Here is a 12,715-nt window from a genome sequence, read left to right as displayed (position 1 = left end):
AAGCTATGGAGCAGGAAAAAGGAGTTTAATAGAATTCTGTAAGACAATTCAACTTACTTATTCCCTTTGCTTTTCTTGATGATGATGGTGACTCCTATGGCATTCAGAGTAATAGAAATTATGCAAAGCACTTGCCAAATATATATTTTGCTCTCCTCATCAGATACTGAAATGCAAATTAGCAAACACCAAATGACACACAGAACCCAAATGGATGTCAAAGCTCTTCTTATGTTTCCTGTCCAGAAACTGGGACCCAGGAATCATTGAGTTCTAAACTCAATTCTAAACTAAGTGTAGAAAGTGGACATGTTGGTTAACCTCTATGGGTATCAGTTTTTCAAACTATAAAATGGGGATATTCGTTAGAGTAGGTCAATTATTCATGATGAATAAATAATCGGATCATAAAACTTTTCTTCTGTTTCTGAATTGCTGATCTCTGGTCGTGTCTTCCTTATTCACAGAACAGTGTACCAGAGTTTATTTGAACAGATAGGGTATATGTGAGCTGTTTACTTCCATTATCGGCTAATCTGAAATGTGATTGGTCATTTGGGTTACACGATTCTGTTTCTGCTCTCTGATTGGATGGAAGATTTTGTGAACAGGAGAATAGGGATTGATGAATAGCCAATAAAGAATAGCACGTAACCTTGTGCCATACACATAAAGATCTTTGTTCATTTTTAAAACAGGTATGAATAATGTTTTTGCATTATTCAGCTAATTCTAGTAATACATATTTCACAGATGTGTTTTGAGGATTAGTTAGTAGCTGTGAAATGCTTTGAAAGTGCTAAGTAGCGATTCATCAGAAAAATTACTATTAGTCGAGAGAGTCCCATGAATACTCATTTATACTGCTATTGCCTCTTAGACCTACTTGAAAAACGGGAAAAAACAGGTTGCAAGTTTCAGAATTTCAAAGGTGCCTCCATTTCACAGAGTTTAGAATGGACCCTTTTACCTCAAAGATTCAACAAGGTGGGTTTTCAATATATACTTTTAATTTTATTGTCAAAATCATTATTAAATTTTTTGTTTAGCAAAGTTGTCAAATGAAAAATAATGAAAATGAATATTCAAAAAAATCAATTATGTTGAAACTGACCAAAAATGAAAGATTTTGATATTTACAATACTTTTTGTAAAAAAGTTCATTTCTAAAAAATGGCTGCTTTGGTGATCTTTTCTATAAGAAATAAGGTAATTTGTGATGAGGATTTCCTTGAATTTCTTAGTACAGGACATCCTTTAATCTAAAGCTCCAGAAACAGCTCTAGGACTGAAATACCAGGAAAAACTTAGTCTTCTGAATATCTAAGTGTATGTCTACATGGCAAGGGAAGGTCTGATTTTAGAATGGGTAACAATAGCAGTGAAGATGTGGTAGCACATGTGGCCGCTCAGGCTAGCCACCCATAGGTGCTCCAGTGGGGTTAGTTACCCCCTGCCACCATCCAAGCAGCCACAGCCACACTGCTAGTTTTAGCACACTATTTCCATCTAAGCTATCATGTCTCTGTCCACCCAGGCTGGGAAGTACCTTGCCAGCTGCTGTGTGAACATACCAACAGGGTCGCGAGTTGTAACTCGAGTATTACGACTCCCATCTGCACACAAGTCTCGAGATCAAGTTAAGTGGTGTTTTACATTTGCACTAGCTGGCCCATCAGGGGAGCAGGTTGAAATAGGAGTGGTGCTGAAGTTACAACATCTCATTATCAGCTAATCCAATTGCTCTGCTTATCAAAGCACTATGTGGAGCTGCAGTGTAGTAACTCAAGTGCACTAACTTGAATGCACTGTTGGCAGTGAAGAGAAGTCCTCAGATACAAGCCATTGAAGAAAAGTAGGGTCCACAGGGCAAATCTATGGCCAGGCAAGATTTAACCACAACTGTATTCACTGTGATTATACATTAAGAATTTATTTTTAATTCACTGGAAGAGAACCAACCTTCTTTGGACAACTATTCTTTTGTTTGGTACGGCTTTTCTCTGCTCTCCACTCCCCAGACAATAATATACCAACACCAAGATCTAACCTACCTTCATATTCTTCTAGTGGGTCAATTATCTCCTCTTTCCTTCCCATAGGGTGGTTTATTACACAAGTCAAAGCCTGGAGGTTGTTCGATTGCAGGAGCCTCATAGAGACGTTACACGTGCTTGTCACGGTCACGGTACCATTTGCATTCTTAACTCCATATGTCTCAGGCTGGCCAATCAGGATGCCCTCAGGCTTCCATGTGATTTCTGGGGCAGGTTTTGCTGTAGCTGAGCAGACTGCAGTCCGGACCCCCGGGGTGCTGGCGTTCGAAAGGAGTTCAGTTCTTACTGGAGAAATCGCTAAGAGAAAAAGTAGAGTGCAACGGAAATGACAATATTCCTTACACCGTGACCAAAAAACTAAGACATGTACAAAGTTATTAATGGAAAAAATCACACTATTCCTGATATGTTCAATATGTTCCTTTCTAGTCTTAGATTTTAATGGTTTATTATTATATCTTAACTGTTTGCTGGGGGGTTTTACGCAGGAGGCGTAGGGTTGGAAATTAAAGAAAATTGGACCAGATGGTACCTTCTTCGCTGCTCCACAGGAAACTCCCTGCACCTTCATGTGTCCTGTTCTTGTGATTGAAAAAAATGTGCTGATAAACACTTTTGAGGCACAACCTCCCTGTCCCTAAATCCAAGGAGAGCCCTTTATTGAATTGAGGATCCACATATGGGGAAGGAGCAAGTCAGGAGTAGGCCTGGAGACATCCTTTTGAATCAATCCAGGAGAAAATCCACTCAGAAATAGCTGTATTAACTTCTGAGTGGAAATTCTACATGCTATGGGAGCCCCTTTGGGAGTTGGATACAAGAACCATGTCCAGAAGGGAAAGACCTGTCAATTCAGCTCTATAAAACAGATCAGTGGTATGTCTCTACACTTATGGCCCATGGACCTAGCGGAACCCCCAGTATCCACATGGAGTTTAGGGCATCAGCAATACTTGAAGAAGAACTAACTTCTTCTATAGGAGTATGTGGCACCAGCACCTCCTTCCTCAGCTGAAAACTGCTGAGGAATTTCACAAAAGAAACCTTGTAAAGCTTTCCTTCACCCGAGACCTCCTGTGGATTTGATCACAAGGCTCGGGGGAAGGGTTGTTCTGCTATATAACCATGAACACAGCTAAACTTTGGCTCTACAATGACTGAAACCAACATCGTCTTTGAGAACCTTGTGTTACACAAGGAGGAAGGGGATGTTAGGGAACAAACTGATTCAAACTTGACTGGTTTCTTCTACTAATCCAATAGCTGAATATTTCTGTATGTTAGAACATCTTACACTCTTTCATCTCATATCTCTGCTGATCTTGTCTTGGTGTATTTATACATTCACAGCTTCTTGTATTATCAGGTCAACTGCTAGCAATCCCTATATTTAGGTTGTGTAACTTTTTTCTTTATAGAAGAATGAAGTGTTTTAGACGCTCTAAAACCTTCCTGGTTTGCAGCAACCCTTTGAAATTCAGCAGGGGGAAATCCCTCCGGCTGGAGAAGTGACTTTTCTTTGTTCCATGAAATTCCATTCAGGCTTAGCTGAGTTCTCAATGCTTAAATATCACCATTCCCTTTCTCTTGTTTGCCAAATTAATAATCAAATACATGAACACTGAACACCAGGCTCATACCACTGCCAAAGCAGCAGCAGACGCACCAAACTAGGAATGGCCGTGAGAACAGCTGAAGCAAGAAGTGTCTTGGAACATCTGGACTGGACAGAGCCCCTCAAACATGCCCAGAATCTCATCTCCCCCAGACTTGCTGCCCCAGCATGGAAGAGGAGTGCCTGTCTCCTGGGGAGAGGGAAGAAAGAAACCTGGGCAGGGCCGTTTTCCACCCTCTGGACCTAGCACATAGTACCAATGGTCCGTTCCACCTCTGGAACAGCAACCTTCTCCTGCTGCCAGCTAATTAAGTTAGGGCTGTGGTGGTAGCAGTCTGGTGCAACAGCAAAGGCTCAGGGATCCACTCTTATTGATGATATATGAGAGGGTCTTGTTACAGGTAAACCCAAGATAATTTGTTTTAACCTTGTCCTTTACTAAACATAGGAAATTACACTAAAAGACTACATTAGAAGAAAGTTATTTAACTGTATTAGTACCGCTTGGGCATTATACACGAAACAGCTTTTAATTACATGATCACATAGTTTTTCTAGACTACACCGGCCTCCTTCAGTGCAGTGTATAGAGGAGAAAGAGAGGGTAGAATTAAGGTTGTTTGGTGATCATAAACATAGAATTTTCTAACTTTTGAGTTCTTTACTTTGCAACCTTCAAAACATTCTTTTAACACAGAACACGTACAACCACCCTCCCCGCCCCCACTAGTTGGTAGAGGTTTAGTCAGAGGTACCACAAAGACCATTTCCATGTTTAGAAATAGTTCTTGTGGAAGAGTTTGTATACTCAACATATATTTTTAGGTTAATGAATTCAAAATGATGAAATTTATACTATGCAGTGTTGTTGTAGTCATGTCAGTCCCAGGATAATAGACACACAAGGTGGGTAATGCAGTATCTTTTATTGGACAGACTTCCATTGGTGAGAGAGACAAACTTTTGAGCTCACACAGAGCTCTTGTTCTGGTCTGGGAAAAGTACTCGGTGTCACAGGTAAATGCAAGAGTGACATACTATACCTTGGGGGAACGTCTTGTAATCCCCATATTCCTTATCTGTATGTAATTGTGATCTTGCATATAAAGCAGGCCATGTGAGGTATCGGGGAAAAACGTTATGATCTGCTGAAAGTGATTTTTCTATCCATATGTGTATATCATTAATGCATATGAAGTTATGAGAATTGTGTTGTATGGTTGTCACTAAAACATGCTGTAAATTGGCCAGATATTAGCAACAGCAAGGAAAGTAACCAACGCTCGGGCGGGGTGTGAAACAACCCATCAACAGCCATTGTCCAGCAAGAGAGCTACAGTTCATTGACTCACCTGCATGAGGCCACACCAAGGGAATTGCTCAACCTTGCCTGGGGACTCAGCAATGCCTACCAGACATGCCTGGACTTGTGTTTTACAAACACATGGGACAGAGGGTATAAAACAGAACACAGGGGAACACACTTGTCCTTTCTCCTGCCCTCACCTATGCTGCAAGCAACAAGGACACTGAGAAGACTTAGTTAAGACTCCAGCAGAGGAGACTGGCCCAGGTTTCAAGGATGAAATCTGTGTACTATGAACTGCAATATCCTGTGGGGTGAGAAAAAATGCTTAAGCTAGATCAGTGGTTCTCAAACTTTTTTTTTCGCGGACCACTTGGAAATTGTTGATGATCTTTCCAATTATTGTTTGTACTGTTAGATAGCCATTGTAAATAAATAATAATAATAAACGTTTTTTCGTTCAACAAATGAAAGCAAACAACACATTTTAATATCAGTAGTCTTACCTTTCAAATGCAATGGATGTGCCCTCTCCCCCCCTACTATGGCAACCTCAGATCTGGAATGGGGGCGGGAGGTGTCTCCCTTTCTCCCCTACCTGCGCGGCTCCACTAATTAGGTGGGTGGCCCTTCATTTTTTCGTGTGCAGCCGACCAGGTGAACACCTTAGATGGAACTATCTGTGGATCACTTGAATGGAGCTCGCGGATCACAGTTGAGAGTTTAGACTGTATGCTAATATTTTAATTTATATTGGTAACTAATTCTGACTTTTTGCCTATCATTTATAATCACTTAAAATCTATCTTTTGTTGTCAATAAATTTGTTTTACTGTTTATCTTAACAGTGAGTTTGTATAAACTGTTTGGTAATCTGCTCAGGTTTGCAAGGCTGGTGTATATCCATTTTCTATTGATGAAGTGTTGAACCAATTAATACATTTGCACTGCCCATCTTGAGCAGTGCAAGATGGTATATTCCTGAGGTACAATGCTGGGAGCTGGGGGGATTTGGCTGGTGCCTTTCTCTGTGTGATTCATTAGTTACCAATATAAATCTAGCTGGCTTTGGGGCTCCTAATGTGATTGGGCTGAGTGATAACAGTGCCTGGAGGGGCTTGCTGCTTGTCACTACCAAGGCATTGTGAGAGACGGCCGAGGCTGGAGAGAGTTAAGGGTGTACAGCGGTTTCACAGTCCAAGGCTGCACCCCGGGGAACCCATGACAACAAAGTTCAACAGATAGTTTAGCATAATTTTGCTAGATACTGAAAACCGTGGTCTTAATAAAGCATTGATGGCTTATTTCTAAGGCCCTACTTAATTGCTGATATTGTGGAAATTGCAGAACCCGCATTAGGCTTCCACCATAATTTTGACAGCAGGAGCCCCTGCTGTCCGCTCCGGGCACAGCGCGGCTCCAGCTGTTAGCTTTTCCAAATTATTGTAAATAATATGGGTCCAGTAATACTTTTCCATGATTTTCCATGTCTTGTCTGAAACTCAGTTGCAATTATTTGACAAGCATCCTGTCACTTAAGTATGGACTTAATTAATATAACAATCTGTAAGCCACTATGACTACAGGGTTACTGCACCTTGAATGGTCCCTTAGACTTAGAATAGGTGCTAACTACTTATGCTAAACAATCTATTAGCTGTGACACTCCCACACCTGAAGAAGAGCCCTATGTAGCTCCAAAGCTTGTCTCTCTCACCAACAGAAGTTGCTGCAATAGACAATTACACGGACATTCTGTGTCCAATCACTAGAGGGCGCTGCACCATTAGAGAAAAAAGGTTTAAAACTCACATTGTACAATGAGGCAAGTTTCACTGCCGAAGGAGCCATATGGAAATGCGTTGAAGATGCACTTATAACATGTTTCATCCTCCAATGTCACGCCACGAAAAGTGATGGATGATGCTTTCAGACTTGTATCATTGAAACAAATTCTCTTATTGAAAGGCCCTATGGATTTAGTTCCATGTGCCTTGCTGTAGGTAGCTATGTTTTTGAATGAAGAGCCTTCCAACTTCTGCCAGGTGACTTGTAAAACATCCAAAGAGTATGTGAAGTTACATTTCAGGGTCACATCTTTACCTAAGGCTGCTGCAGGAACTCTCTCACATCTCACTGCTTCATTGGCACCTGGAAACAGAGCCACATCAAGGATCACATTAAAAGATCGTGCAACGTCCACAGAGGGAATCTCTACGACAGCCCTGGGACACCACATTGGGCATGTGTGTATTTTACCAAGTCCCCGGACCACCGTGTGGATGCGGTATGCAGCTCAGACACTACCAGCTGCCTAAGTCTTCTATGCAACAAATACACTACAAGTGTTACACACTGTCCTTGTCAGTGTGGTCATGGGAAAGTAATAATTAACACAGCATGAGGTTTTTCAGGCTAGGTTAACAGCTGGTTATAGGTAGACTAGAACAAGAAATGCTATATATGATCCTTGTTTTCCCCAAGTAATACATGGAGAAATAGCTCCTGTGAACAGCCTGCTGATAAGTCCCTCTCCTCTGCCTCTTTCCTGTCTGGGGAATCAGTGACAAAACAGCAAGTTGCAATGACTCCACACAGCCGCAAGATGGCAGCAGGTATCACAGAACTCAGAGGAAGTTCACAAAGGAGCCCTTATTTATCCGGCTATAAGCCCAGAAGATACAAAATGAAAATTCTTCACTGAAATCCGCCCCTGGAGATGAAGTGATAAAATAAAACACAAGCTTAGACAGTGATCTTTGCCCAGCGAGAGCAGCCTCATGCACTTGTTGAGCTCTGTTTCAGATTCATAGTAGTAGTGCCAGCTTTAAGGGGTCTTTAAACCTTGTGGCCAGATCTTATAGAAATCGATTCACAGACACCTCCCCTTCCATTCCTTAGCATGTAGAGTGACCAGATGTCCCGATTTTACAGGGACAGTTCCGATATTTGGGGCTTTGTCTTATATAGGCACCTATTACCCCCCACCCAGTCCCAATTTTTCACACTTGCTGTGAATTAATCTCCATCAAATTTCCTCACCTAGTGAAGGAACAGTGGGGAGCATTAGGGAGACTTTTCGACTGTCTAAGGAGAAGTTTATCATCCAGTATCTTTGCTCTTCACTCCCTCTCCTCATTGGTGTGATCCCTTCTTCCCTTCTACTTGTCTGCCAACTAGTCCTCTCTTTATCCCGCCCAGTCCCTTTCTCCCCGGGGATATCACTCTCCCACTAGCAGCTCCTGGCTCTTCCCCTCCCAGTGGAGAAATTTATACTGACTCATTTGTTTCCTGCAGGTTTTAGAGTGTGGAGCCCCTCCCCCCACTTTTTTATTATTGTTTAAATAAAGATGATGCTTCTAGAAGCAGCTGGAAACAAGATGGACAACACAGAACCATGTACCAGACCAAGGCTCTGCAGAGCAGACTATGAGAGCTGCTGGGTTAGTGTGTTCAGACAAGAGAGTGACACTTCTGCTGCCTAAAGAGACCTAAACCATTCTTGGTGTGTGGCTGCTCTGGGGGCTGAGGGGGAATAATTATTCCCTGCAGCTGTCTCCTTCTCTCAGCTTTCCTCAATTGTACACAACTACTGAAAAAAGGTGAGAGGGGAGAGAGAGCAGTTAGAGAAGTACAGAGAGAGGAATTGAATGGCCAGAGAAATTTTTCACTTGACCACAGCTCAAAGAGCCGGGAAGCGATACATGCTGAATCATCCGGGGTATCGATGAGACTGATCCAACCTGCATGCTAGCAATACTTCCTCCACTCACATCATCTGAAGAGACTTTTGACATGTTTCTGAACTGTCCACCTTTCTTCCATCTTCTCTCTTGGTTAATTAATATGATCTAAAACAAAACCCCAAAGGGGTCACAGACACAAGGAGCAACTCAGGTGAGCTTAGTTTCCCAAAAGAGCACTTACACCTGACTTACATTTAATTTGCCAGCAAAACTGAGATAGAGCAGGGAGAAAAGGGCATCTCCTGTCACTTATCACTGGAGCCTGGACAGATGAAGACAGGATAGTGCAGAGAAGCGAGCTCCCAGCTCACAAGCATCTTAGGACCAGGGGAGGTGTCTCTGGATTTATTCTTTCATTTCCCTCTAATACAACAGGGACCATGTGTCAGGTGATCCCTTCTTTTTCCTTTGGCACCTCCCCCACACCCTCATTAACCAGGCAGGAGAGCGGACTTTGATATTTGCTGTGAATGCTAAGGCACTCTGCTCTCTCTGTGAATTTCACTGCTCCTAGTTCTCATTCAGGTCAAGTGTTTAGTAGCTGTTGTAATCCTAAAAACAAGGGACTGGTATAGGATCTTGAGTCATTGAAGAAATACTTAGAAATTTGTCTTAAAAATAATTTTATTAACCAACACCACTTTAGATTAACAACATGGAACACAGTTTAAAAGAAATCAAATGCACTTTCTCCTGTTTGCTTTTTCACTTTCATTCGCCTTGGACATGAGAATAGACTGGTGTATTCCATTTCTGTTCTAATCAGTTTAACTTTCTGTCTTTCAAACACAAACCAAAGGCTGCAATGTTTGGATTACTATGTAGGGGTGCAAACACAGCAGGGGACTATCCATTTTGGTAACACCTAAATTCCATTGAGAACACAGTCATTGCTATACCAGAACAGATCAATGGCCCATCTATGCCAGTATCCCGTCTCTGGCTGCGATGAGTAGCAGGGGCAGGAACCTCCTGGTGGGAATTTATAGAATAACCTCTCTATAGTGGCATTTCTTTGCAACTTCAGTTGAAGGTTAGCTAATGCCCTAAAGGGGGAAAACTTATATCTGTTTAACATTTAAATATATCCTAAACCAATAACTGTGGATGTTCTCATTATCCAGTTAACTGTCCAATTCTAGTTCCTGCCAAACTCATGACCTCGGTATGCTGTAGCAATGAGTTCTGCAAACTTATTGTGCATTCTGTGAAAAAGTGTATCCTTTTGTCAGCTTTCAATTTGGTGCTTTTCCTTCTTATTTAATGTCTCCTTATTGTATGATGAGAGGACGAGGAGTACTTGATTTCTGTAGCATTCATTATTCTCCAACCCATTATCATGACCACTCTTAATTGTCTGCCCCAATCTTTTCATTCTCTCTAAATATTGAAGTTTTCTCCAGCTTTTCCTGTAATTATTTTTACTGGCCATTTCTGAACTGCCTCCTTTTTCTGCAATATATGTATCTCTCTCTCTATATATATATATCACATAAATAATGTGCATTAGTCTTGAGTTTTGTTAAAAAAAGGAGGGGGGCAAGGTGAACTGATAGTGTCTTTAATCACCTGCACAACTAATTTCTCAGGGCTTTCTCAGGCAGAACTCATATGAGAAAGGATGTGGGGATTTGGCAGACCCTAGTTTGGGAGGGAATTTGATATTGACTGTTGCATTGTTAGTGGAGAGGACATGCTTTTTCCCTCCCAGAATTTTCTGATTCTATCCTCTTAGTTAAAGTGATCAGGACATTTTTCTCTAATTGCGGGAAATTTAAAATTAATTGGTTTATATTTATTGTAAGTGGGAATATATAGAATTATTGGATAAGGTAAAAAGGAAAGTTTTCCTCTCACTGCCCCTGCCAAAATATGCTATTACTAACCCTTGCTAGTATTATTATGAGTAACAATTTAGAATTGTCTGACAGGACAGTCCATCTGTCCATTCTCCCCCTTCCACTCCCCCTTCTTTATGTTGCATGTTCTCAGCTCTATTTAGGACTGAATCGTCCAGCGATTGCTGCCATGCAACTGCTATACAAAACAGGAGGATAAAGGGAAACTCCACTCACCTGTGAATGGCGCTCTAAGCAGGCAGAGTACCCAGAGCAGAATGAGCCAGAGTTCAGGCCACCAAACCCTCTGCAAACACATCTTGGAGAAGGTTTATTTTATTCTCATGGAATTTTTTTCCTTTTCCCTCTGGATCTGCAGAAAGAACTTTTCTTTCAATGAGACGACTTGAATGTGGCGCCTTTTTCTTCCATATGACTCATCTCGTCTGATTGGCCACACCTCAAAACGGCTCACATTCCACTGTGAGATTACCTGTCTGCATCCAATCGCATGCGCTGTTTCTCTTCCCACTCCTCATCTCCTATTTGCAGCTGCTGTAATTGTAGCTGACACCAGAGTGCCTGCTGGCACCAGCAAGCCAGTTGAATGGGAATGTCAATCATTAACCAACTGCCCCAGCCTTGGGCTTTCACTAGAGCAAATAGACTGTCCACAGACTAGAGCGCTCACTCCCCTTCCCCTCTCTCCACTTTCCTAAATCACCTATAGAAACCCCTTCTGCAGACACACCCTAAACCAATCAGCCCTTCCCTACACACCCTCAGCGTGATTTCCTCCTCAGATTGCACAGGCTGACGCAATCAATTACTTACCTGGTGCTCAAAGTGATACGGCATTGGGGGAGTCTGTGGATACCCCTCTTAATGCAAATATCTTATGCAACAATCCTTCACATACCCGTGTGATATCCTTCACTACTTGCCAACATTTCTCTGAACACTACAGTCATATTTGCTTCACAGAAATGCCTGAGGAGATAGGCCGAGTTGGAAATCCAGCTGTGACATTATTGACATAAACTGGGACCATATAGATCATTGTTGCAACCAAGGTCCTGTAGTGGCACCCAAATCTTGTATAAAGGGCATCAAATGGGATGTCTAAGACAAGGTTATGGTTTACTGGTTATGAGTATGCTGTCTATATGTGTGTATCAGTTTTGTAGTTGAAGTTATGAATATTGGCTCTATACTGTCTGTATGGCAAACTTATGCTATGCTGCTGGGTGACGAACTGGTGTTAGCTCTGCCTAGCCTGCTTGATGGCCCATTAAGGACCATCAGCTATACAATGGACCCATTGAGAGAAGGCAAATATGCCTTGAGACTCAGCAAAGTATGCAGGGACTGGCCCATGTGACTCCAGGCTCCATTTTGCTGTAATTTTCCACAGTAAGAACAAAGAGGTGTTCTTACACCTGGAAAAGACTATATAAGGCTGATGCCTCATCTCCATTTTGTCTTCAATCCTGCTTCTTACCTCTGGAGGGACTTTGCTACAAACTGAAGCTCTGAACAAAGGACTGAGGACCCATCACAGCTGGGGATGTACTCCAGAGACTTGATTTGAACCTGCAGTTTATTCCATCACTGCTACAAGCCGGAACCAAGAACTTTGCCATTACTGTATGTAATTGATTCCATTTAACCAATTCTAACTCTCATCTCTATCTTTTTCCTTTTATGAATAAATCTTTAGATTCTAAAGGATTGGCAACAGCGTGATTTGTGGGTAAGATCTGATTTGTATATTGACCTGGGTCTGGGGCTTGGTCCTTTGGGATCAGGAGAACCTTTTTTCTTTTATTTGGGTATTGGTTTTCATAACCATTTGTCCCCATAATGGGTGGTACTGGTGGTGATACTGGGAAACTGGAGTGTCTAAGGAAATTAAGTATGAGACTTGCGGTTAGCCAGTGGGGTGAGACCGAAGTCTTCTTAGTCTGGCTGGTTTGGTTTGCCTTAGAGGTGGAAAAACCCCAGCCTTGGGCTGTAACTGCCCTGTTTGAGCAATTTGTCCTGAGTTGGCACTCTCAGTTGGGTTCCGCCAGAACCGCATCGTCACACCAGCTCTTCACAACTCATGATGTTCCTGGAACCACTTTCTCTGGCTTCCCCATTACCTCAGCCCT

At 42.1% G+C, this 12,715-nt stretch overlaps 1 protein-coding gene across 3 annotated transcripts in view; it reads right to left on the bottom strand.

Moving 5' to 3' along the window:
* The window catches only part of LOC112060578 (nectin-1-like), a 46,622-nt gene extending 35,359 nt beyond the window's left edge, over nucleotides 1–11,263 (bottom strand). The window contains exons 1-4 of one of the 3 annotated variants that reach the window (XM_065588814.1): nucleotides 10,800–11,263; nucleotides 6,791–7,129; nucleotides 2,055–2,354; nucleotides 58–166 (exon numbers count right to left, since the gene is read on the bottom strand). In XM_065588814.1, coding sequence (XP_065444886.1) covers nucleotides 58–166; nucleotides 2,055–2,354; nucleotides 6,791–7,129; nucleotides 10,800–10,881 — 830 coding nt within the window. In that variant the 5' untranslated portion in view covers nucleotides 10,882–11,263. The remainder of the gene's footprint in view (nucleotides 1–57; nucleotides 167–2,054; nucleotides 2,355–6,790; nucleotides 7,130–10,799) is intronic. The other 2 variants (XM_065588826.1, XM_065588818.1) reach the window with 2 other exon arrangements.
* Nucleotides 11,264–12,715: the final 1,452 nt, after the last annotated feature.

Source organism: Chrysemys picta, chromosome 1 (assembly GCF_011386835.1).
Source record: "Chrysemys picta bellii isolate R12L10 chromosome 1, ASM1138683v2, whole genome shotgun sequence".
In the NCBI taxonomy this organism is placed as follows: Eukaryota; Metazoa; Chordata; order Testudines; family Emydidae; genus Chrysemys; species Chrysemys picta.
This window is presented reverse-complemented; position numbering and strand designations above follow the sequence as displayed.